At 38.9% G+C, this 16,692-nt stretch overlaps 1 protein-coding gene across 1 annotated transcript in view; it reads left to right on the top strand.

The window, feature by feature from the left end:
• Window positions 1–16,692, top strand: part of LOC133541709 (4-aminobutyrate aminotransferase, mitochondrial-like) — a 74,017-nt gene that overhangs the window by 10,565 nt on the left and 46,760 nt on the right. The window contains exon 2 of the mRNA XM_061885267.1: window positions 6,101–6,219. Within this exon, the coding sequence (XP_061741251.1) occupies window positions 6,150–6,219 (70 nt within the window). The 5' untranslated portion in view covers window positions 6,101–6,149. The remainder of the gene's footprint in view (window positions 1–6,100; window positions 6,220–16,692) is intronic.

The following is a 16,692-nucleotide window of genomic DNA, read 5'->3' as shown; positions in this document are numbered from 1 at the left end:
TCATGTGGGCCGAACACAAACATTTCCCCTGCGAAACTGCGGTCGGATCAGATTTAATCAAGCGACGTGTGACACTTAATTACTGTGCCGTCGCTGCCGAGTCCAAATGTGAATTTTCCCACCAGCACTTAGCCTCGGTCCATGAGTCACGTTATGACAGTAAGTCAATCAACGTATAATAAAAAAAACTGTTTGCCAAAGTCCAAAGTCTTTTAGCCATTAACTTTTGACCTAAGTGCTTCATTTTAACAATAACAGCCCAATTTTTTTACCTTTTTTAACATGGAACCAAACTCCACCCTGACTTTAGGACTGCCGGTTCCAATATTGTGTTCATCAGGGCCGATGTCTCTTCTGTTCTTCTGCGACTCCTGCTTCTCCCAGTTCCAACTCGCTGTCCCCCCCCCCCCCCCCACCCCCCGTGGAGATGCAGTCTTGTGTAACTCTCTCCGAACCAGTTTTATCCAGCTCATGAGGGGTTGCCAAGTAACCGTGTGTGTGTGTGTGTGTGTGTGTGTGTGTGTGTGTGTGTGTGTGTGTGTGTACGTATAATGACCGGTGGTCTCCACTGTGTCAAAAGCAGAAAGGTTGGATGTTCTCTGACCGGTATTACATAAGAATTCCAAAACCAAAAGAGAACATGAACTAATTTTCTTATATCCCTAATTTTTTCTCCCTGACACAGTACCAACTACTTCTCGAAGATCGGCGTGGTGCTCAAAAACATAAACAAGCGCGTGCAACTACGCACACTCGCATTTACAGTGAAACACATTCACACAGTGATATCTGTTGACAGACACCCAAGATTGGTGGTCCTCAAATGCCTTGGCCTGGTTTTAAATTTGGTCTTTAAATAGAATAGAATAGAAAGTAATTTATTGATCCCCGGGGGAAATTCAGCACCATAGTTTGCTCACAATAAAACAATAAACACTTAGTTATTCACACTTAAAGGAGAGTAAAAAATAAAGATATGGAATAGCGTATACTCTAATTGTCCCCTCCCTTTCCTTCCGGTGCAACAACAGCAGTGCAAAGTATTATGCATGTGAATAATATAAATAAGGCTGTGGAATCGAATAGAATTGTCCAATCACCATTCTTCTGGTGCGAAAAGACAGCAGTGCAAGTAGCATTTTTTACATGTGAATAATATAAATACGGTCTAGTATACATTCAAATACAGTCAAAATGGAATAGGATAGAATTTATCCAGTCAGTCTTTAGCCTTCCGGTGCAAAAAAGGCAGTGCAAAACAGGCAGTGCAAAACAGTATTTTAAGTATGACTAATATAAGTAATGACTATTTTCCAGTGAGGTGACGTTCCCCGTCCCAAGAGTGTGAAGCGACCGGAATGAGAATCAGCACCTCCAAGTCCGAATCCATGGTTCTCGCCCGGAAAAGGGTCGAATGCCATCTCCGGGTTGGGGAGGAGACCCTACCCCAAGTGGAGGAGTTCAAGTACCTAGGAGTCTTGTTCACGAGTGAGGGAAGAGTGGATCGTGAGATCGACAGTCGGATCAGTCCGGCGTCTTCAGTAATGCGGACGTTGTACCGATCCGTTGTGGTGAAGAAGGAGCTGAGCCGGAAGGCAAAGCTCTCAATTTACTGGTCGATCTACGTTCCCATCCTCACCTATGGTCATGAGCTTTGGGTCATGACCGAAAGGATAAGATCATGGGTACAAGCGGCCGAAATGAGTTTCCTCCGCCGTGTGGCGGGGCTCTCCCTTAGAGATAGGGTGAGAAGCTCTGTCATCCTGGAGGAACTCAAAGTAAAGCCGCTGCTCCTCCACATTGAGAAGAGCTAGACGAAGTGGTTCGGGCATCTGGTCAGGATGCCACCCGAACGCCTCCCTAGGGAGGTGTTTAGGGCATGTCCGACCGGTAGGAGGCCACGGGGAAGACCCAGGACATGTTGGGAAGACTATGTCTCCCGGCTGGCCTGGGAACGCCTCGGGATCCCCCGGGAATAGCTAGACGAAGTGGTTGGGGAGAGGGAAGTCTGGGCTTCCGTACTTAGGCTGCTGCCCCCGCGACCCGACCTAAGATAAGCGGGAGAAGATGGATGGATGGATGAATGGATGCACTATTTTCCAGTTTAATATATTGATTGATTGATTGATACTTTTATTAGTAGATTGCACAGTACAGTACATATTCCGTACAATTGACCACTAAATGGTAACACCCGAATAAGTTTTTCAACTTGTTTAAGTCGGCCACGTTAATCAATTCATGGTATGTGCATTATACCCTCTGATTCCTGTACAGTCAAAATGGATTAAGATAGAGCTGAGCAAATATGCATTCACCGTATTTTCTGGACTATAAAGCGCACCCACTGAAATTTAAAAGAAAAAAATATTTTTCCATATATTATCTGCACCGCATATGTTGTAAAATGAGTTACTTAGACAGAAATATTTTTTAAATGTTTATTTAAATACCCTCAAATGTGTCCAAACAGTATCTGTGGCAGTAAAACGGCTGATCAGACAAAACAGAAGCCACCGTCATGTACCCACTAGTTGCGGAAACTAGCCCTCCAATCAGCTAAACAGACTCTATAGCTCCACGGTGATGTATTGGTGAATTTACTGAGGAATTTGTGAAACTGATACAGTACAAAAAGAAAGCCATTGTAAGTTAATGATACTAACACAGACACTCGTAAACTTGTTAGCATATTAGCTCATGCTGACGACGCTAGCTTAAATACGTTGCCATAGCATGTAAAAATATGCATGAAAGCACTCCTTCAAACATGATTCATGTGATGGTTTTGTAAGAATGGATTGTTTTAGTTATATTGTGAAACTCACAAGTAGAAACAATGGACGATTACAGGGCGGAATGGTACTAAACGGAAGAAAATACTTTCGACGTTCACTCCGCAGCTCCTGCAGTGAGCGAACTCGTTCAAAGCCATAGCACAAACAATAACACACCTTTACAGTGTTAATGCTTGTTTTTTTTAAACTATTTGTATCATTGCCGTCAGTGAAGAAAAACCCATAAATTCCCCGCATAGTTTTGTAAGCGTCAGGTTTCAAAGCAGAAGAAAAAAAGTAACGGCTTATAGTCTGGAATTGACGATAGTACAATTAAAGCAGGGGTGTCAAAGTCATTTTAGCTCAGGGGCCACATGGAGGAGAATCTGTGCACACGTGGGCTGGACTGTTAATATCATGGCATTAAAACTAAAAAATAAAGAGAATTTCAGATAGTTTTCTTTGCCAAAAAAAGAACAAACACATTCTGAAAATGTTACAATAAAAATATAGAAAATACTACCGGCAGCGGTAAAGTTTAGATTCATGAAGGAAAGAAGAAAGTGAATGGATACATTTACATGTGCATAAAAAATGGTTTTCTTTTGTATTATTTTTTTAATAAATTAAGTAACGTGCATGACAACCTTTTTCTAAAACACAATATAGAATGTGAGCTATAACAAGATAATGCATACATTTAGCATTTGTTTTCAAAACACTTACAAAAAAGTGGGACCCCATTTTTCTGACTCGATGGGGGTTCCTGGTTCCCCATTTTGAAAATTGCTAGCGTCAACATTGTTGGAGTATTGGTGCGTGCAAAACAGCAGCCGGTGGCTGTGGCCTGCGGGCCGATTTTAATACTAATCAAATATCATCCTGGGGGCCATAGATCATTCACTCGCCCGCGGGCCTTGACTTTGACACCTAGGCATTAGAGCAATAGACGATATAGACCAGTGTTTATTTGAACTGTAGGACCTCGAAAAAGGTTTTGTCATCTGTGGTACGTATGGGTCGCAGCGGTACTTAGATCATACTGGCCAACCCTCCCGATTTTCCCAGGAGACTCCCGAATTTCATTGCCTCTCCCGGGCCAACCATTCTTCCGGATTCCTCCCGATTTTCACCCGGACAACAATATTGGGGGCGTGCCTTAAAGGCACTTCCTTTAGCGTCCTCTAGAACTTGTCGTCACGTCCACTTTTCCTCCGTACAATCAGCGTGCATACTTGGTCAACAGCCATACAGGTCACACACTGAGGGTGGCCGTATAAACAACTTTAACACTGTTACAAATATGCGCCACACTGTGAACCCACACCAAACAAGAATGACAAACACATTTCGGGAGAACATCCGCATCGTAACACAACATAAACACAACAGAACGAATACCCAGAAACCCTTGCAGCACTAACTCTTCCGGAACACTACAATATACACCCCCCCGACCACCACCACCACCTCAACCTCCTCATGCTCTCTCAGGGAGAGCATGTCCTAAACTCCAAGCTGCTGTTTTGAGGCATGTTAAAAAAAATAATGCACTTTGTGACTTCAATAATAAATATGGCAGATATAATACCCTTTTCCACCACTTGTGGCAGTTAATACAACTGCACATAGGGCTATAAATAAAAAAACTGTCCGAAAAAAAAATCTCTTTTTTTTTTATTCCCACTAACATGCAAATTGATTTTTGAATGACTACTTTTTTTTTAAGTTTTGCTTAACAAGCTGCGTCATAAGCTTCTTAATCAAAACTTCATCATGACTTGTGTTTATTACGCGCTTGACTGCACATTGTTTTTGACTCGATGGATTATTTTCAGTCTGTTCATTTTTGATCAGACTTTTCCCATAGACTGTCCCTCTGATATCTCCTTTGAAAGCAGACCTTTACTAATGATAATAATCAAGTACTGGTAATTGCATCGGTTTGATGGAGTTACTGACTTTGGTCTTGTTAGGCAGTGTTAGTCTAGTTCATTGGCCGCTGCAAGTACACCATCCATCCATCCATTTCCTACCGCTTGTCCCTTTCGGGGTCGCGGTACACCATACAGCAGGGGTCACCAACGCGGTGCCCGCGGGCACCAGGTAGCCCGTAAGGACCAGGTGAGTAGCCCGCTGGCCTGTTCTAAAAATAGCTCAAATAGCAGCACTTACCAGTGAGCCGCCTCTATTTTTTAAATGTTATTTATTTACAAGCAAGCTGGTCTCGCTTTGCTTGACATTTTTAATTCTAAGAGAGACAAAACTCAAATAGAATTTGAAAATCCAAGAAAATATTTTAAAGACTTGGTCTTCACTTGTTTAAATGAATTCTTTTTTTTTTTTTTACTTTGCTTCTTATAACTTTCAGAAAGACAATTTCAAAGAAAAAATGTTAAAAATGATTTTAGGAATTTTAAACACATTTACCTTTTAAATTCCTTCCTCTTCTTTCCTGACAATTTAAATCAATGTTCAAGTAATTTTTTTTTTTTTTATTGTAAAGAATAATAAATACATTTGAATTCAATTCTTCATTTTAGCTTCTGTTTTTTCGACGAAAAATATTTGTGAAATATTTCTTCAAACTTATTATTATTAAAATTTAAAAAAAAATATTCTGGCAAATCTAGAAAATCTGTAGAATCAAATTTAAATCGTATTTCAAAGTCTTTTGAATTTCTTTTGAAATTTTTGTTCTGGAAAATCTAGAATAAATAATTTTTTGTTTTTGTTAGAAATAAGGCTTGGTCCAATTTGTTATATATTCTAACAAATTGCAGATTGGATTTTAACCTACTTAAAAACATGTCATCAAAACTCTAAAATTAATGTTAATCAGGAGAAGTTAATAATGATGTTCCATAAAAAAAAAAATTTATTTTTTCAAAAAGATTTGAATTAGCTACTTTTTCTCTTCATATTTTACGGTTGAATTTTGAATTTTAAAGAGTCGAAATTGAAGATAAACTATGTTTTAAATGTTTTTTTTTTTCATGTTTTTTCATCTTTTAAGCCGTTCAATTAAGTGTTTTTTTTAATTATTTATTCTCTACAAAAAACCTTCCGTAGAAAGAAAAAAAAATGTACGACGGAATGACAGACAGAAACACCCATTTTTTTAATATATTTAGATTTATTTGTTAGAGGTAAATTGAGCAAATTGGCTATTTCTGGCAATTTATTTAAGTTTGTATCAAACTGGTTGGTAGCCCTTTGCATTAATCAGTACCCAAGAAGTAGGTGTTGGTTTCAAAAAGGTTGGTGACCCCTGCCATACACTATAAATAAATCTCCCCCCTCATCCTCCCTCTGTGCTTCAGGTGAACCGCTTGGTGAGAAGAGACGAGTTCTGCCTCTCTGATCCCTGCCATGGCGTCCTCTGTGTTTTGCCGCCAACTTTCTCTCTCCCGCCACAAAAACCTGTGCCTCAGTCTCTCAGGTAAACTTTGATTTACATGGGTAACCAAGTAACTATTAATTGTTCTCAGTAGTTCAAAGTACAAAGTTAACTTTTTTATTTATTTTTATAAGTTGTCTTTTTATTCCTTCAGCCATATTATTGGCTCAATTTTACTCATTTGTTGACATAGTCTGTGATCACCATTGCCAATGAATGCCAAACGCCAATACGTTCTGGCTGATACTATATCTACTATTTATTCCTCCGGCTGACAAGCGGTTTGCAGCTAATAGTGTTTCTCCGTACACAGTGTAAAGACGCGCCCCTAAGTTAATAATATTCACCTCAATAATGGCGAATAAAACTGCATTTCTATCATAAGTATCGTTATCATGACCATGGTACTGATATCAACCAAAGCTCCTCATCCCACCCCCCGGATTGTAAATAATTCAATGTACATACTATGATGATTAACCTGTGTGATGACTGTATTATGCTGACAGTATATATTTGTACCATGAATTGATTAACGTGGACCCCGACTTAAACAAGTTGAAAAACTTATTCGGGTGTTACCATTTAGTGGTCAATTGTATGGAATATGTACTGAACTGTGCAATCTACTAATAAAAGTATCAATCAATCAATCAATCAATCAATCATGCAGCGTTATCACTGGAGTATGAAGCTAAACCTGAGCTAATCGCTAAGCTAGCTTAAACAACCATAAAAAATAAGTGTCAAGTAAATTTTTAGGACAGACTTGGGTAAAGTACGGCCTGTTAAGATTTTCAATCCGGCCCGCCGGACGTTCTACATCATTTTTTTAGACATAAACTGTATTTGCCATTATGACGTGCAGTGTTATTTTCAAATTACCGTAAGTCTTGAAATATAGAAAGAATTTCAATGGTCGAAATCTGCGCATTTTGTGTGTTAAATGAGTTATTATGGTAATCTATGTCACTGCAGCTCAGACGAGAAACAAAGCAGAGTGGCGTGGCGCAGTGGTAGAGTGGCCGTGCGCAGAGCAGCCAGCCCGATACGCGTGTGTCATGAACAGATGCGGAAGCACATTTTTATGTGATAATGTATCATATTGTTGGTGTTTATTACACTTTGCATTCATATGTTTCTGTTTTTAAATTTTTTTTGCTTGATTGTAAAAGATACAGAACTATCGAGCAGCTGGTCTGAGAAGTAAAAGAGGAGCGACGTTCATATGTTGTTAATATTCAGTGTTTTATTGTTCATAGTTAATATTGTAAATCCCACTTTCTTTATTTTAATGTTTGTTTTAGGAAGCATTGCAATAGAGCGTAAGCAGCTATTAACAGGAAATTAACAATTACAATGATGATAATAATCTAGAAAAAGGATTGAACAACTGTTGTTGGTTGGGTCAGTCAGTACGCGACATTTCCTTGTTGTTGTCGTTCATATTTACAAACTTGGAAAATAATTGCCTGGAGTTTGGGGGCTAAAACCAAAGGATTTAAAAGAATAGGAGCTAATAGTTTTTTCTTTTTAGTTATTGCGTGTTTTTGGCTTGTTTGGATCAGAGATTCTCAAACTGTGATACGCGTGCTCTATATAGTGTTATGCCAAAGAACTAAAGTACAGTGTTTTATAGTCCTATGTTCAAATACAGTGTTATTGTTGAAACTGTGTGTATTGTACCAGTGGCCAAAACTATTAATTAAACTTGTAAATAAAACATCTACTTTGTTTTAATGAATATTTGGGCGTACTAAGCTACTGCATTTTATTGTGGGTCATTATGTGTTTTCCCCAAAAAGTTTGAGAACCACTGTTTTAAAACGATCACATATTTGTGGAATATTACCGACATAAGTTAAAAAGATGTTTTGTGTGTAAAAAACTGTTTTTTCTATTTTTTTTTTTTAAATTAATCGCAAATATATACAGTGTATATGCGTAATGTAAACAATATTCAGGGATTTACTTTATTCCAGTCGATCACTGATTAAAAATGTTTTAAAGAATATACCTGTATAATGTCTTAGAGATCCATAATTGTAGTCATTTAAATTGGGATGGCGTGGCGCAGTGGTAGAGTGGCCGTGCGCAACTTGTGGGTCCCTGGTTCAATCCCCACCTAGTACCAACCTCGTCACATCCGTTGTGTCCTGAGCAAGACACTTCACCCTTGCTCCTGATGGGTGCTGGTTAGCGCCTTGCATGGCAGCTCCCTCCATCAGTGTGTGAATGTGTGTGTGAATGGGTAAATGTGGAAGTAGTGTCAAAGCGCTTTGAGTACCTTGAAGGTAGAAAAGCGCTATACAAGTACAACGCATTTATCATTTATATACTATAAAAATGACGATGTGTGTCGCAGACTAATGCAAATCTTCGTTAACAGAAATGTTGAAATGTAATATTTATGCTACTTATGTTCACAACGTTGGAAAACATTTTTAAAAGAGAGGCTTTTTCAGAGGGTGAGATAACTCCTGGAAATTACTGGATTGGAATGGCCAAAGGTATAGATGTGTGTGTCCAAGTTTAAGGAAACGGCAGGCTGTCTTTTACTTAGGTAGCATGTTAGCATCGATTAGTTTGCAGTCATGCACTAACCAAATATGCCTGATTAGCACTCCACACAAGTCAATAACATCAACAAAGCTCACCTTTGTTCATTCATGCACAGCATAAAATGTTTGGTGGACAAAATGAGACAAAGCAGGAGTAGCATAAAACACGTCTTTCTGTGGCAGCATCGGCGAAAGTTTTACATTTAAACAAACTTGTCGCAGTTCTCACGACTACTGTGAGTTCAAGGACCGACAAAATTAGTGGAACAAAATGGCGCTCACCAAATACTGTCCTCAGTGAAGTATAAACAAGGTAGAAAAGCGCAATACAAGTACAACCCATTTATTTATTTATTGATATAATGATACATTTTTGAAAGTCATAAGAGTAAAAAAAAAAAAAGACAAACCCTAGAGATCACTTAAGGTAACAACGTTCAAAAGGTTATGTAGTCTGTCTTGTAATGTTTGACTCGTAGGATTTGCTCAACAACTAAACCATTGCAACATGGGGTCATGAATATAGAACCTTTAGTTAACCAGATAATAAAAACCGGTGAGATCAAGATCTCTTTCAGAAGGGTGACCTGGCCAAGGGGTCAACAGCACATGTCGGAGAGCAGTTTAAAAAAAAGTAATACATGAAGACATACATTTTAAAATACATAAAAGAGAACTGTAAAACACCTTTTAAAACACAGGCACTGTGCAAAAGTCTCTTGCTCTCTGTCCCTCAGGATATAACGGAAGTCTCCAAATGGAAGTAGTTCAGTGAGTTTCAGTTTCGTCTGCAATGCATTCCATGCCGTAGGGGCAGCAATGCCAAAAGCTCTTTTGCCAAATTCAGTCCGTACATGGGGAACAGTTAAAACATACACATTGTTAGAACGTAACGCATAAGAGATTTTTTTCTTTGCAACGAAGTACACAAGTAAGGAGGTATTAAACCTAAAAGAGCTTTATAAATGATAGTCAGTCAATCTGTTTGCACTCAATGAAGATAAGTCTGACTTCATACACAGTTGACAGTGGTGGGTTAGACTACGACAGCCAGTAAGTAACCAATCGGAATCAGAATCAGACATACTTTATTATTCCCTGAGGGGAAAGGACAATTTTCAGGACAATCCCATTCAAGGTCAGACAAACATTACAGGGAGAAAGAACAGGATCGCTGACTGGTCTGCCAACTTGTGGCGCCCCTTACAAAAAAGTTGAGATACAGATAAACAACTGGGGGGAAAAGGAGAAAAAAAATGAAAATAAAATAATCGGTCTAAGCCTGGGCCCATGGAGAGGGGGTCCAAACTGAGGTGAGGCTAAGGGAAAAAAACTACTCATAGCCATAGTACACATCCCTCTTATATGTGTGTAAGACAAACATCAAAGGACATTAAAGACATTAAAACAGTGGTTCTTAACCTTGTTGGAGGTACCGAACCCCACCAGTTTCATATGCGCATTCACCGAAACCTTCTTTAGGTAAATATAAAATGTTTTTTTTTTTTCAATTTCAAGACAAAGTTATATGCTTTTGGTAACATTGTAGTATGGGGAACATATTCTAAGTAACAAAGACTTGATTTAGAGGTATTTAGACATTAGGGGAACATATTTTAATTAATAAATACTTAATTTAGAGTTATTTGGTTAGGGTTGGGGTTAGGGCTAATTAGTTAGGATTCGGGTCAGGGTTAGAGGGTTAGGGTTATAATAAGGCCATGCTGAATAAGGCATTAATAAGTACTTAATAATGACTAGTTAAGAGCCAATATGTTACTAATTTGCATGTTAATAAGCAACTAATTAATGGTGAATATTGTCCTCCATACTAAAGTGTTACCATGTTTTTTTTTACCGGTGCACAAAATGAACCGTGCATGAACATCACCTTGTTCAAACAACGAAACCAACACACTGCATAAACTCACAACAAATTACACACCTGCAAATCAGTCAGCTGTTGCGGTATCCGTAATACGCCGATAAGGAGAAGTTTGTATTTACACGATGAGTCGGGTGTGTGTTTTGACCTCCGCCGAACCCCTGAGGCCAGCTCACCGAACCCCTAGGGTTCGATCGAACCCAGGTTAACAACCACTGCATTAGAAGAGCAGAGCTGATGCAACCAGCCACTTCTACATACAGCTATGAATAAAAAGTAAAAGAAACATATACACTGTGGTGGCCTCTGCTGGGGTGGAGGGAGCATGGGCAGAGACAGGAGCAGACCCAACAAAGCAACCAAGAGCCAAGTCCACTCTCGGCCGCCAACCAACTCTCCGGCTAGTGTCCAGTCCGCATGGATGAGCGAGGATACGTCCAAGAAGACTGAGGTGTCCGACACCTGCATATTCAGCCCAGACACTGTGAAGCTTGTCCGTCCCGGCGCTCAGTGCTAGTTCCGCAGCCCTGTCTCTTCATCCGCATCTCCTCCAGTCTCTCCAAATAGACTCTGGTGTGGCAGAGACCCAGCTGCTGGTCTCCATGACCAAAAGGCTCTCCGGGAGGCAAATCCAGAAGTCCACAAAAAAGCACCGCGGAAGTCACGAAAGTGCCACCCCTTGTCACTCAGTCCCAAAGGGTCCCGGACCAAAAGGCAAAAAAAAAAAAAATAAATAAAATAAAATATATATATATATATATATATATATATATATATATATATATATATATATATGTATATATATATATATATACACACACACATGAAAACAAGAGGGAAACACAAAAGGATGACACAAGAGCACAGAGCTCCTGCCAACAGCAGCCACTACAACAGCGCCATCTTGGGGAAAAAAAAATAAAAATCTTAGTGCTCAGTGAATAACAGTGTCCAAGGACTGTAGGCATTTAGATGAAGCACTAAAATAAAGCACGTCTCCATAATCAATTACGGGGAAGATAGTCGCTGTCAGCAATTTCTTTCTGGCTTTAGGAGAGAAGCAGTTTTTATTTCTAAAAAGGAAACCAAGCTTTACCCTAAGCTTAGAGACCAAGTTCTTAATATGGGCTTTAAATGAAAGCTCCTGATCAAGAGTAAAACCAAAGTACCTTTAATTTAAGACCTGCTCTATAGGGTTTCCATTTGATGTTACAATATTTGGAATATTTTCCAGTAGCACCCTTGAATGAGAGAGAACCATTACCTTGCTTTTATCTGCATTTAAAACCAATTTAAGATCAAATAAGCGAGCCTGGATGACATCAAAAGCAGCTTGTAAAAATTCAAAAGCCTGAGTGATTGAGGTTGAACAGCAATAAATAATGGTGTCATCTGCATTAGGGTTGTCCCGATCCGATATCTGCCAAAAAATGCGTATGGGCAAGGCATGGGAAAATGCAGATCCAGAAACCAGTTTTAAAAAAAGATCCGGTCTGTGTTTTCCAGCACACCTTCAACACATCCACAGGTCTTTGTTCTAACCGTTATTTTACCCTACAAAACGAAAAAGATAAAGAGGTGGAGTGCAAAACATGCCACAATAAAGTCAAGCGTGGTGGTAAAGTTGTAAGACATTTTAATAAATCTTGAGAGTAAGAGGCTTTTTAGCACAGCCTCAGTTATCATTGATGAACACAGGAGCAGGTTGACACCGGAGCATCTTGAAGTGCTCGTCTTTGTTAGAAATAATCTCCCCATTATGCTCGGACTTCAATTGTTTGTCCCCCCCCCACCCGACTGGGGCAAACAATTGAAAGGAGTGTGTAGATAGTTTTTATTTTTTTAGTTATTTAAGTTTACACTTGTTCAAGAGCAAGTATTGATGCTGAGTCATAGACATTTTATTCCACTCAGGTTTTGTGTGTTTTGCTTTTTTTTAATAATGTTTACAGCATAATTTGCACTTTATACGGTTCACTTTTTTACTGTTTAATGATGCCATTTCTGTTTGTCATGTATAATTTTTTCTATTTTGTGTTTATCCTTGAATACCAACCATTGTGTATTATTCAAACTCACCTAATTCAGCTGGCTAGTTGTTATCAAGAGTACTAAAACCCTTTTCAACATGAATCTGACAACTAAGTCGACTAAATAACTTAAAACTTTAATACATGCTCGGATAGGCCAGTATCGGCCAGTACCGGTATCGGATCGGAAGTGCAAAAACCTGGGTCGAGACATCCCTAGTCTGCAAAAAAAATGGTACATTGCATTTGACAAATTTTTGCAAAGATTATTTAAGTAGATAGAATAAAAAATGGGCCCCAGCACTGAGCCTTGTGGAACTCCTTTGGTAATGTCCAGTAATGAAGAGGTCGTCCCAGCCACCTGTACACGTTGTCTTCTGCTGGAAATATAGTCTGTGAACCAAGCAGCAGCATTTTTAGATAATCCAACGTGATGAAGAGCTTGAATGAGCAGACTGTGGTCTACTGTGTCAAATGCTTTTGACAAATCAATTAATAGGGCGACACAGTGTTTCCTGCCGTCTACAGCCTCGATTAAATCATTGAGGACCTTAAGAGCAGCTGTAATAGTGCTATGCTGTTTTCTAAAACCAGATTGAAATGGAAATAAAATATTGTTTGATGCTAAAAAAAAAAACATTTAGCTGGTTACTGATGATCTTCTCAAACAATTTTGCTAAAATGCATAATTTAGAAATTGGTCTGGAATTATTTATATTTGTGGTTTTACCCCCTTTTAGCAGGGGAAGAACAAAGGCGGATTTCCAGATTTTTAGAATGCTTTTACTTGTTAGACTGAGGTTAAAAATATGCGAGAGAGGCTCAGCAATAAAATCAGCTGCCAATTTTAAGAAAAAGGGTTCAATTTGGTCAGGTCCTGCTGCTTTAGTGCATTGTTTACCTCAGATACTGATACAGGTGTGAACTCAAAAGTGCAGGTGCTGCGTCTATTTACAGCCTGTGGTGTATTTGGTATACAGTATTAACATTAGTTAAACCAACATTTGAGGATTCAACGACTCAAACAAAAATCCGGCAGAAACAAAATACTCATTAAAACAATTTGATATAGTTGTCTTATCAAAGTACCATCATGCCGTCAACAAGTTCCTTGTTTTTCTCCATCTCTTTGATGTGGGGCAGACTGGCTCGTACATGCACATGCATCCTCCGCTGTTGCCATTTCCAATACAAAGTAGCGTATACTTATATCTGTCAGTAGACTCCATATGGAGGCTCAAAAACTACAACATGGCTGACGAAGAGAAAACACAGTTGAAGTGTAGGCACGTAAATAAGACAGGCATCCATGATTGGTGGTCCTAAAAGGCCTTGGCCTGGTTTAAAGGGCATCTGACTTACCTTTTGTCTTTAAACTATAGCTCGGTTGGTAGAGTAGCCGTCGCAGCAACTTGAGAGTTCCAGGTTCGATCCCAGCTTCTGCCATCCTAGTCACTGCCGTTGTGTCCTTGGGCAAGACACTTTACCCACCAGCTCCCGGTGCCACCCACACTGGTTTAAATGTAACTTAGATATTGGGTTTCACTATGTAAAGCGCTTTGAGTCACTAGAGAAAAAGCGCTATATAAATATAATTCGCTTCACTAAACTGAAGAAATGTGCATATATCATATTTTCTGGACTATGAAGCGCGCCGGTTTATAAGCCTCACTCACTAAATGTACAAAACAATAATAGTTTCCATATATTAGCCACACCAGACTTTAAGCCACAGTTAATTGTTTCCAAACAGTGTCTGTGACACGGCAGTAAAGCGGCTGATCAAACAAAACAGAAGTCATCGTCATGGCTGAAGCTAGTTCTTTCAATCAGCTAAACAGACATAATTTGTGAAAGTGAAACAATACAAAAAGAATGCCTCTGTAAGTTAATAATGCAGACGATGCTAGCTTGATTACATGACGATGGCAGGAAAACTCTACTACAGACATCATAAATAGGACAGTTTAATGAATTATGAATAGTTTTAGTTATATTGTGGTTCTTACAAACGTTTGTAGTGATAAAACAAAAATCCATACGTGTAAAAACGCTATGGACGATTGCACAGCACTCGAACTTACAGTTGAAAGCACTGAAAAAAGAAAATATTTGACGTTCACCCCAAAGCATCTGCAGTGCCCGAACTCGTCCTAATGATGGCGCCATAACAAAATCAATAACATACCTTTTAATTTGTTTTTGCTTGTTGTTTTTTAACTATTTGTATTATGGCCGTCGGCGATGAAAAATCCATGAATTAACTGCGTCGTTTTTATAAGCCGCAGTTTGCAAAGCGTACGAAAAAAGTAGCGTCTACAAAACGACGCAATCGTAAAGAACTGATCAGAAAGAGGCTTGAAGACGGTTTGTAAAACATGATCTATGCAACGTGAGAGCAACATTTTGACCAAAGAACCCCCATGACATGTCAAGTAGACCACAAGGAAGTGTTTTAAATATAGAAATAAATTATAATATAAGCCTTTAATTTTGGACTACCGATAGATTAGATTAAAATGTATTGTCATTGCACAGCACAAGTACAGTACAGCGGAAATAAGTTTGGCATCCAACCAGAGAGCAAATAAACACTAAAGTGCAGCAGTGATATACAATGTAATATACAGTGAATACACAATGAACAGGTGATCAAATAGGGTGTGTCTACATAAATAGGAGTGAACTGAGTGGTATGCTAAACAAAACTTTAACTCTAACCTACTCAGTGGCCTAGTGATTAGAGTGTCCGCCCTGAGATCATAGTCATACCAAAGACTATAAAAAAAAATGCGCACGCTTTTTGTTGTACCCTTTGTTTGTTTCTGTCTTAGTATTTTAAATTAAATCATGTTTTCCTGCAAAATGCCTCTCTCCTTCTCTGCATCTTGGGGTTCGTCTACAACAAACTCTCGCATATGCAGCAATATGTACATGCTATCATACGGCTATCGGCTTACATGCAAATGTATAAATAGGTATATCACGGATTCTTGCAAGTATGTTCAGATAGTGAATAAATATAGGGCTAGTAATAAATGTATCGGTTCACACAGCAAGTATAGCGGCAAGTAGTGATTACCGTGTAAAACGATTGTATAAAATGAGGGTAGGGGGTAAAAAAGTTGAGTATATACAGCAGAGTTCAGAGTATTCCAATTGGTGAGAGTTCAGAGCGGAGATTACAGCTGTGTTTGCTGGTCCATTCAACATAGCAGAATTGTGTAATAATTGAGCAGAGTGACGCAAGACTGAACACCAAGTCACATTCTACACGATACATGATAACCACAACAAAAATACTTGTATTTGCCCTCTTTGTATAAATATGTGAAGTACTTCATAATGTGTAATGTGTTGCTTCAACTAGGAAAAAGGCGGTTTGGGATTGGCCTTTTTGCTTTCCGGCCTTCCTCCTCCTCGTGTTTCCTTTTCTTATCTTACAACGGGCGACCGGTCCTGGACTACCGCTGTCATATTTGGGTTTCTGTTTCATGGATGCGTTGACCGTGCACAAGCTTTTGTTGTACTTTTTGGGTGCTATGACCAAGCATCTTGTATCTCGTAGTACCTCTGGGCCCAAATGGATACAGAACACCAAACACACTGTACAGGAGGAGCCTGATCAAACAAGAGAGAACTAACCCTCGGTGTTCTGTTTGCTTTACAAACTTATGAAAACTGTGCTGTATACACAGAGTTCTAGGAAGACAAGAAACTCTCACATGAAAAACTACAGGTATTTATTTAATACATCCATACTCAGAGTTGGTTAGTAACGCACTTCATTTTTACTCTGTTACATTTCGTATAAATTGTACTTGTCAGAGTAGTTTTAATGCAACACGCAGTACAGGCCAAAAGTTTGGACACATCTTCTCATTCAATGCAATGTTTTCTTTATTTTCATGACTATTTACATTGTAGATTGTCACTGAAGGCATCAAAACTATGAATGAACACATGTGGAGTTATGTACTTTACAAAAAAAGGTGAAATAACATGTTTTGTATTCTAGTTTCTTCAAAATAGCCACCCT

The sequence above is a fragment of the Nerophis ophidion genome, linkage group LG23 (assembly GCF_033978795.1).
Source record: "Nerophis ophidion isolate RoL-2023_Sa linkage group LG23, RoL_Noph_v1.0, whole genome shotgun sequence".
In the NCBI taxonomy this organism is placed as follows: Eukaryota; Metazoa; Chordata; class Actinopteri; order Syngnathiformes; family Syngnathidae; genus Nerophis; species Nerophis ophidion.
Note: the sequence above shows the minus strand (reverse complement) of the source record. Positions and strands in the feature narration are given on the sequence as shown.